The 10,428-nt window shown below is 35.2% G+C and overlaps 1 protein-coding gene across 2 annotated transcripts; it reads left to right on the forward strand.

Moving 5' to 3' along the window:
* Nucleotides 1–2,377: 2,377 nt before the first annotated feature.
* LOC101259959 (uncharacterized) lies at nt 2,378–9,737 on the forward strand. 2 transcript variants are annotated; one of them, XM_004244889.5, is made up of 9 exons: nt 2,378–3,026; nt 3,105–3,277; nt 4,521–4,702; nt 4,902–5,186; nt 6,266–6,324; nt 6,407–6,443; nt 6,550–6,621; nt 8,665–8,989; nt 9,114–9,737. In XM_004244889.5, the coding sequence occupies exons 1-9, from the start codon at nt 2,912–2,914 to the stop codon at nt 9,468–9,470; spliced, it is 1,605 nt and encodes a 534-aa protein (XP_004244937.1). In that variant the 5' UTR covers nt 2,378–2,911; the 3' UTR covers nt 9,471–9,737. The 2 variants fall into 2 exon arrangements, with proteins under 2 accessions (XP_004244937.1, XP_004244938.1); XM_004244890.4 differs by having other exon boundaries at nt 2,590–3,026; nt 4,521–4,567.
* Nucleotides 9,738–10,428: the final 691 nt, after the last annotated feature.

Genomic DNA, 10,428 nt, shown 5'->3' on the forward strand with positions numbered 1-10,428 from the left:
CTCCCTACTTTTGCGACTTCAATGTGTTACTGGAGGTTGTGTGATTTCTAGGGATTGGAGCACTTTAGGCTTGTGGCCTTTTGTGATATCTTTGAGGGTGGGCGTCAATCAACGGTGGCTTGGAGCTCAAGCATGTCGATACGCTCCCAGACACTCTTTCTAGCTTGGGGGTTGATGTTCTTGGAAGTGGAATGCTTGGATGGGTGTCCTTGATATCTCCGAATCTTTACGGAATTGATACGCCCTCGTATAACTTATGCTAGTTGGGGGCTTACTCCCCTGGAAGTGGGTGGTCTAGTTGGGCGGTTTGGGTTGATGGTCACTCTTTCTAGTTGGGCTGGATGTTGCTTGATTCTTGCTTACTTGGGACAGGAGCCTGACTAATGTTCTTAGATTCAGATGTGGTTACCGTTCTTTTTTGTAAACCTATTGTGTGTACCTGTCGAGCTTATGGGGGACTGTTTGAGTTTTATTTAAACTCGTGCATGAGTGTAATTTTTGGGCTTATGAGATCTAGTTAGGTTTAGTTTAGTTATATTTAGATTTACTTTTGGTATGCTTATGTGCAATGGCGGGGCAAAAACTTCACGAAGGGTGTCCAAGTGCAATCCTCTCCTTTTAAAAGTTAAAACAAATTGCCTGTGAGATTCGAATACATGAATACTTTAAGTTCGTGTGTCTTTACAGTTTCAAGGCGCTTGAAACCACCAGGATACATCATATTATTGTGTCAAGGGTGTCAAAAATATGTTATTTAACTACTTTATTTATTATTTACTTGTATATACAATATAATTTTCCTACGAAGAGACACCTGACATAAGGGTGGCTACGCCACTACTTGTGTGCCTTCTTTTTATATCCGCTTTGACCTCTGTTTGTGTCTAGATTATATATTTTCATATTGTTTTTATCTTTCTTGCTCATTCAGCCTATAGTTCCTAATGAGTACTTTGTTTTGATACTTCTGCTACACTTTACATCTTTTTATGATGCATATCCTAATACAAACTACAAGCGGTGATCATTTATGCCGTTTTCGCGACTTGTGGATATCGGAGGTGAGGATGAGCACTTGTGTTCCCTAAATGTCTGTCTCCTTCTATACATATGTTAGTTTGTCTTTTGCTTTTGAGACGGCTTGTTGTAGTCCCCCTTGGAACTTGTATTTATCTTGTTAGAAAACTTAAAACTCGTAATTTCTAGGTTTCGAAAGGGTACCTATAGAGTTTTTGGGTTATTTTCCATTTTGGTCTTTTCTTAATATTAGCATTACGTTCTACTTAGTTCTTCCCTTGTACTCACTACTTGTCGTTCTAAGTACAAATCGACTAACTTACTAGTGAATTTTAGTAGGTGCCATCATGAATCAGGAAGTCGGATCGTGACAAATATAATATCAAAAAGTTTTATGAGTATGATAGATACTATTCGAAAAATAATAAGGTAGGTTTTTCATCATCAACGCCTAACATATTTTCTAGATAATCAAAAAAATTACACAATTTCATTTTTTTCGATGACTTTAATTCATTCTCTAACTTGTTAACCTCTAGCATCTTTGATGATTTTTTTTTGTAGTTGTCACTTTCACAAATTATACTAACAACTCTATTGTATAATGATTCTTCGCATCCAAGTCCATCTAATTATGTTTTATGTTTTGAAATTAGGTATATTATTTTCCTAAAGAATAACTCAAAAACAATGCTCATCTTCTCAATTTCCAATTGAGACGAAGATATTTTATTTTTTTTCCAAAACTTTTCTTTCCGCTGAAAATGAAGATTGAGATAAAGAATTATTAGTAGATACAAATGATATCCTCACAGAATAGGTACATCTTGGACTGAAATCCTATTTTAGTAAAAACTTTAAAAATTTTGTACACAAATCTGAAAAAGGGTAGAGGTGAATTGTTCAATGTCTTTGCTTTTGAATACTTCCAATAGGAACATCAAACCTTTTTTTGCAACAAAATGAAGAAAAAAATTATTAAGTAATACTCACCTTTATGTACCCGTCACACTCAATATTAGGCATCATAATAGTAAAACCACAACAACATATCTTGGCAATCTCACGAACAGTTTGAATATCATAGTATCTCAATAAAATTAATGGTCTAAAACAAAAATTTTATGAGAGACCTCAAATATAAATACATAGTTATTGTTTTTAATCAATAATACTATTTTTTTCAAACTCAGAAACCTTGAATTTGTTGATATACATCAATACATACAAAAATATTATTACAACATGAGTTCTTGCAAAAATCATTATATCATTCTTTTTTGTTAATATAAAAAATACTTATAAAGATTATGAAAACTTATACATTCAAAAGGAAAAAAATGATATTTGGTTGAGAAAGAAGAAAAAGAAATTTGTAGAGAAAGAGCAAGCCTGCAGTGCAACGAGGGAAATGATAGGGAATGTGATTTTCATAACGTATTAAATAAATTTAAGTATTGTCAAGAATCTTCTACAAATCTAATTCATTCAAATCTTTTCATATCAAATCACAAATTTTTTTATTTTTTTAAAAAATAGATTAATAATGGACTGATTGGTCCGCCCAAGTTTAGCAGTAGGGTGAAAGAAAAAAATAGGGAAATGAGAGAAATAAAAGTAGAAAGAGAATGAAATATTAGTAGTAGGGTGAAAGAAAAAAGTAGGGAAATGAGGAAATAAAAGTAGAAAGAGAATGAAATAAGTTTTTGGGCATTAAATATCTCGTACATACATTTCCTTGCTTTAGGCTTTGCTTCAATATCAATTTTGTATTATCACATTTTCTCTCTGTCTAATATCTATGTTTGTTGATTAAAGAATGTTTCTTTCCTCTTCCTCTATTAGTTTTGGTTGATAGATATTAATTAACATTGGTTTTTCCCCAGAAATTACAATGTTGTGTAAAACGTCATTGTCATTTTGTCTTGTAACTGCTTTTTTCATTTTGTCATCTGTCACCCTTTGCCTGGCAGGATCTGACTTTGATTTCCCTTCCTTACAAGCTACAGGTATTCTATTATTGCAGTTTCCTTGTTTGTTTTTGTTTTTCTGTTTTTGCTGATAAATGGGTCTGTTTTCATTTTAAGTTGAAAATGATATGGTGGTTTCATGGGGGACAAAAAGGGTACTTACTGAAGAAGAACCTCCATTGAACTCATCACTTATCTTGGCTGCTAAGAGAACATATAGAAAAGATCCTTTTAACAATTTCAAAAGATACACTGGAGGATGGAATATCAGTAACCGACATTACTGGGCTGTAAGTATGCAAACCTTTTATATCTCTCTTTTAAGGAACACATCTTTCAAACTTGATAATGGAGTAGTAACATCTCTTTTGCTTCCAAGACAGCATTAACTGCTTTATATTTTGGAATTCAGACATAAAATCACCACCTACTCTGCCCTTGGAATGTAAACTTAAGTTTAAACTTTTCTGTAAATATAGTACTAATTTAGTCATATCAAATCTTTATTTACACATCATGGAAGGCTAGTTTGAAAAGTTAAACACCTCTTTTCTTGGGTTGTATAGATAAGAGAAAAGGGAAAAGAATATAAAAATTCTTCACTTCTGTATTCAAATATGATTTCAGAACAATAAGATTCTCATTTCCTCTATACTTCTTCAACCAAACTAAGGTCTAATTAAAAAAATACTAACTGCTCCATTAGCCCTGACCCTTTGGTTGTCTTTAAGTTTTTTTCTTCCGTCTTATCATTTGGAGTCAGATTTTTTGCTTTTAGAGACTAATTGCAGACCATTTGAAGTCGCAGGGTCTTCGTTACTCTAGTCATGACTAAGATTTTGCCTAATTCGGGAATAGTAAAATGGTCCAGGCAATTGTCTTTGGAAAATTTTCTTTCCACTCTCTGACGAGTGTCACGAGTTATATTACCACCATGAGTGGTAATGGAGGTCCTCATTTGGTCTCCATAATGCCGATACTTTACCTGAAATTGGACAGTAATTTGATATATATCCCAAGATTCTATAAACCATCAGCAGAGAGATTACTATCTAGTATCATTTTCGTCCTGATACATTTTAAAGATTAAAGTCATTATCATTTGATTGATCAGAGAGAAGTATGTAGTTGCATCTCCGAAAAGAGATGCTCTTCATTGAATTGAACTTTAGTTTTGCTTATCAGTATTCAGTATGATTATAGATTTAGTCCATGCTAATGGTGCTATATAAGGTGTTATGTGACAACTTAAAATCGCCTTTCTGTCAACAAAATTCATGCAGAGAGAAAATTTTCGTATTGCAAATGTTTTATGACCTTTATAAATGGTATTCCAATCTTTACTATCGACAAATAAAACCTTGTAAATTTACTTAAAAAAGTTGTCAGCAATCTGTACTTGTTTGTGCATTCTCATTTTTTCCTTTTCTGACTTTTAGCAATGAAGTATATACTCGGTTGTCCTTAAAAAAATTAGTTGCATAAAAATCTATAGGTTCAATTGTTTCTTATGTTATATTTGTTTATGTGCAGTCTGTGGCTTTCACTGCAGCTCCATTCTTTGTCGTTGCGCTGATCTGGTTTGTGATCTTCGCGCTGTGCTTGTTATTCATCTGTCTCTGCTACTGTTGCTGTAGAAGAGTTCCTTATGGCTACTCCCGAATAGCTTATGCTCTGTCCCTCATACTCCTCATACTTTTTACCATTGCTGCAGTGTATTCTTCCTCTCTCTCTCTCGCTCCACCTAGCATATACAAATGCTTATGGCTGTGTACACAAAATTGATATCTGCTCTTGCATTACAGATACTGCCACTTCGCTCAACTGCTCACTAGACAACATACACGTCACATTCCCGTTCTCTCTGTTCTGATGTGTCCATTTTGTAACTTGCATGTTTTGTTCCTTGTGCAGCGTTGGATGTATCATTTTGTACATTGGCCAGGGAAAGTTTTACAGCAGTACAGTTAACACGTTGGATTATGTGGTTCATCAGGCAAATACCACCGCTGATAGTCTCAGAAACGTCTCAGGTTATTTAGCTGCAGCCAAACTTATTGCTGTGGATCAAGTTTTGCTTCCTGGTTTGGTCCAAACAGACATAGACCGCATCCAAACCAAAATTAATTCTTCTGCTAATACCCTTGCCAATAAAACAGAAGACAATAAAGATGACATAGCTGGTTTGGTAGAGTCTGTGTAAGTGAATGTCACTACAAGCTTGTTTTTTGCAATTTATATCTGTAGAACTTTGATAATTAAATCGAGTTCTCATACTTCTATGGGACTGCCTTATGGATCAATTTTGTCCTTTCATCTATTCAGAACTATTTAAGTTCATCTATTCAAGGCATTTTTTTTTGCGGGTCATGTCTTTAAAGTAAGTTTTATATAGTGGTGGTTAAGCCAACTATGATGTTTGAGGTGGACTGTTGTCTGATCAAGAACTCACACGTCAAGAAGATGCAAGTAACGGAAATAAGAATGTTGAGATGGATGTAGGAGAGATAGGATTAGAAACGAAGCTTTCTGGGACAAGGCAGGAGTGACCTTTATGGTAAACAAGATGAGGGAGGCTAGACTGAGAAGGTTTGGGCATGTGAGTAGAAGATGCATAGTCCCAGTGAGGAGCTATAAGAGGTTGGTATAGTGGATATAAGAAGAGGTAGAGGTAGGCCGAAGAAGTTTTGAGGAGAGGTGATCAAAAAAGAAGTGACACTTCTGTAACTTGCAGTGAACATGACCCTAGATAGGAAGATAAGAATGTCGAGTATTGGGGTGGAAGGTTAGTAGGTAGTTGAGTGTGCCTTTTAAGTGTTATTAGTATTAGTCTCCTACTAGCATATTCTTCGATTTTAATATGACATTTTTCCTTTGCTTCAGTAATCGTATTGTTAGTTGTTGCTATAATTATCTTCTTCATTGTTTTTACTTTACATACTTGTTTTTTGTGATAATTTACTTGAGCTGAGGGCTTATCAGAAACAACCTCTCTACCTTCACAAGGGAGAGGTAAGGTTGTGCACACCCCCCTCCCCAAACCCCACTTGTGGGATTTCACTGGGTTTGTTGTTGTCTTTAAATCTTGTGTATGATAGTTTTAGCTTGTCAACTTTTTTTGTGTCTCATCTTTGTTCTTCCCATTTGAATAGTTCTAACTCAGCAATCTGAGAGATACTTTGCTATGTTCTTGCTTATCTAGTTCCACTTCAATCCACCAAACACACATATTCCTTTGCTGTTTTGTGTTCTAAAATGCCGGTGCTGAATTTATGCAGGAGATTGGCTCTTATTATTCTATCAGCCATTATGCTTCTTTTGACATTTCTGGGATTTGGTAAGGTGATCATTACATTAGAATTCTGAGTATAATAGTTAATTTCTACTAATAAATTCTCTATTTGCTTTTCTCCTTCCAGTACTTTCAATATTCGGGATGCAGGCTTTCGTTTATATGTAAGCGAACAATTTATATTACTAGGATGTTCTTTCTTTCTTGTATTTCGTTCCCTTGCTCTGCTCTTTTGTTTAAACGCATGTTCTCCTGTTCTATTTTGTGCAGCTTGGTGATATTTGGATGGATTCTTGTCACTGGGACTTTAATTTTGTGTGGCATATTTCTTGTTCTCCACAAGTAAGTTCTGTTCTGTATTTTACTTCTCACCATGTGCTGTTTTTCTAAGTTAGTAAGAACTAGACCATGTTTTTTCTTGAGTATGGAAAATCTTCTCATTGTGGGGTTCAGCTTCAAGTGATTGGTTCTGCTGTTGTATCCCTGAAATGATATCCAAAGTTCTCTTCAATGTGATGTTAGATTCAGCTTAGTTCTGCATTTCTGCAGCCATCATCAACATGAAACTGCTGGTCTCAGCTGAGGGTTGTTGAATGCCTTGAATCGGACCCGTTACAACAGAAAGGACGGGGGTCTAGGGCGTAGCTTAGCACTATATATAGACGCTATGGCAAACCCTATTCTGTAATTCTGTTTTAGCCTCTCCATAATAAAACTGCTCCCTCTCTTCCCCGTGGACGTAGCCAATTTATTGGTGAACCACGTAAATCTGTTCTTGTTTTTCGCGTTTATATTTTCTCGTATTATCTCGAATTCCGCACAACAAGGGTAGCCAGCCAGGCTTTAGATATTAGTATTTGATTTGATTATTTATGCACTTCAAATTTACGGATGACCTTTTACCTTCCTATTATTGTTTGAAGTTGAATTATTATCCTGATGAATGATGATATGACTGAGAAAGTGTCTTCAAATTCTTGAAATAGCTTGACAGATAGAAATTGCTAAAAGCTGATTAAATTGCTGAGGTGCCAATCTTGAATTGGTTTTCTTTTTCACTTTCTTCTTTGTTTTCATTTTGTTCTCTTACTCTTTCTTTGTTCTGTTTGACCCACCAAATTTCCACCATCCACCATGTCCATTTTCATGCTGAGAAGCTACAGAAAAAGCAAGAAACAATTTCATCTGTACTATGTTTTTGTATTTCCCTTTCTTTGGGGTTTATTTTTCTTTTTTGTTTTCACTAGAACCACCAAACTTCCACCACGGCTAGTGCCACCATTTCTGTTTTTTAAGGCAGAGAAGCTCACTGTTCTGAAAGGTATGAAATACGCAGAGAAGTAAAGTCAATAGAGAAAGCAATCCAACACCAATTTTTACATCTTCCATCCGTGAACTACTCCAGTAAAATACACTGATTTGAGAGCCAAACAACTTAGAATCTGCTATAGCTGTTAATTTCTATTATATGCTGGATTTCCTGGTTGGAAATATCTATTGCCTGTTGAAATTGGAAATTGTGATTTACTTAGCAATTAAGTACCGACATGGGCCCGAAAATGAATTTGCTGAATAAAACCTATTATGTTTGTATTTTAAATCTGCCATTGTCTTGTATTTTAATCTATTTCCTTAAGAGTGTGCATGAGTTTTCTGAATTATTATAGCTGTGATATATTATTGGCTAAAATGTTTTTAGTGGAGTAAGATGAATTTCTTATGCTTTCCTTTCTTAGAATTAGGTGACTTATTCTGTGTGGTGTAGCATATATTAGGTGTTCTTATCAGGTTTTTAACCTGTTGGTCGAAAAGCATGGGATTTCCTGTGAAGATTGGGGAGAGAATAGAGAAAAAAAGAGGAGAGAGGTAACGGAACCAGGAAGGGTTTGACTAAAACAGATAGCAAATATGAAAAAGGTTCAAATGACACATGTCCACCCGTGTATTCAGGACTAGGACAAAATTTTGTTGTGTCATTTTAGGGAGATATTAATTCCACTTCAAACAAGAATTGTGGGGTGGGTGGGTTGGAGTAAAAGGTAGCCCGTAAAGTTAGAAGTAGAAAGTGCAACTTATGTATTTTTCCTTCGATTGAATCATTTTAGATGTCTGTTTTGGTTATACTTGTAGCTGGTGCTTCATGATATGCACTCTGGTCATAAATACTAAATTTGTCCAACTTTGACTGCTGGGATGTCTCATTATTCAATGATCAACATGTTTAGAGATTTGAACACTCTCTTATCTGTTGGAAATTTGTGTCTTACGTGTTTGTTTACTGGGGGCCTGTAGGTCACATCTTTGTCCATTCCTTATTAATGTCAGTCTTGATTAATAAATGTAGTTTGTGAAACATTTCTAATTGTTTTGTGTTTGATATGTCAGTGTGACTGCAGACTCTTGTGTAGCAATGAATCAATGGGTCCAACACCCTCTTGCTCATACTGCTTTAGATGATATCTTGCCGTGTGTGGACAATGCCACTGCACAAGAGACCCTTACAAAAAGCAAAGAAGTCACTTCTAAGCTGGTTGATGTTGTTAACCAGGTCATTACTAATATTTCCAATAACAACTTCTCCCCTAGCTTTCGTCCTTTGTACTACAATCAGTCTGGACCTAAACTACCTATGCTTTGCAATCCGTTTTACTCGGATTTGACTGATAGATCCTGTAGTCCTGGTGAAGTGGACTTGAGCAATGCTACAAAGGTACACCTGAAAACTTATTCCTGAAAAGTGAAATTACTTCAAGACATATTTCTCTATCCCCCACATGTAATACTAGCTAAAATGGAGAGTTATTACAACCTTTTAAAGCTTTTATATCATGCAGGTCTGGGATAATTATGTATGTCAAGTTTCCCCTAGTGGCATTTGTTCCACAACTGGCCGTCTGACTCCGATCATCTACGGCCAGATGGCAGCTGCTGTAAATGTGAGCTTTGGATTGTACCATTATGGTCCTTTCCTGGTTGATCTAGAAGATTGTGATTTTGTTAGGCAGACATTTGGAGATATATATCGCATATACTGCCCCGGACTTCAGCGTTACAGCAAATGGGTTTACATTGGACTGGTGATGGTTGGTTTAGCTGTATTGCTTTCCCTTACATTCTGGGTCATATATGGGAGAGAAAGGCGGCACCGTGTGTATACAAAAGAACACATGCCCAAACCAGCTGAAGGGTAAGAAAGGAATAAAGCGATTTATGAGTTGTCTGCTTTGCTATTTGTAATGCTAGCTAGAGGTGTGTTGTTGTGTATCAAGTTTTCTGTATATACTGATGGGTGATGCCTGTTGATAGAGTTTATAGTTATATTGTATTATTAGGTTTTATTCCTCGGGGTTGAACTACACAAGGTACTTTACAGATGGTATCAGTTTTATCTTGATGTTATTATGCCATCTATGGGATGTACCAAATAAATTGATGAATAACATATGTTTGCACATGAACACCTAATGATTATTTACTATTTTATATTTACACCTTACTAGATCACTTAATCATTGTAAGCTGATGTCATTGGCAATTATTGTTGTTATTCTTCGAAATAGTCAAGTCAATACAGAACTAGCAATGTCACCAAGATTAAAGGTTAACAACCCAAACTCTTTTAAAATTATTTACACGCTTAAACTATCTTAGTGACCTATTACATACTTATACTACTCAAAAATGAATTTTTTTACTCCCTAATTGACGTGACCAAAAATAAAACAAAAATAAAAAATAGCTGCCTTAGTTTGAAACTAAAGTAAAAAAAAAAAAAAGATGGTAGAATCACTCCCACCCCCACCTCCAACCCTTGTTCTTCTTCGCATCCCACCAATTGTCCTCTTCTCTTCATTCTTTATTCTCAAAACACTTCTTTATTTTTTATCATAATCTTAAAGCACAATTTTTCTTTGATTCGCAATTAGGTTAATTCTTATAGATCTAGAAAAGTTTTGGTTGATTATTTATATCTTTTACTTTTTTTTTTTGACTTGGTTAAAGTAATTTTGGTTGTTAATTGTTGCGTCCAAAATCACAGGCAAGTTTACGTGGTCACTCAAGTAGTAAAGAGACTCTTTCGAGCCTAATGTTCATACCCAAGGGACTTCAAATCAACGAATAACAATTTGCAATGACTATCTAAATTCA

Source organism: Solanum lycopersicum, chromosome 8 (assembly GCF_036512215.1).
Source record: "Solanum lycopersicum chromosome 8, SLM_r2.1".
Lineage (NCBI taxonomy): Eukaryota > Viridiplantae > Streptophyta > Magnoliopsida > Solanales > Solanaceae > Solanum > Solanum lycopersicum.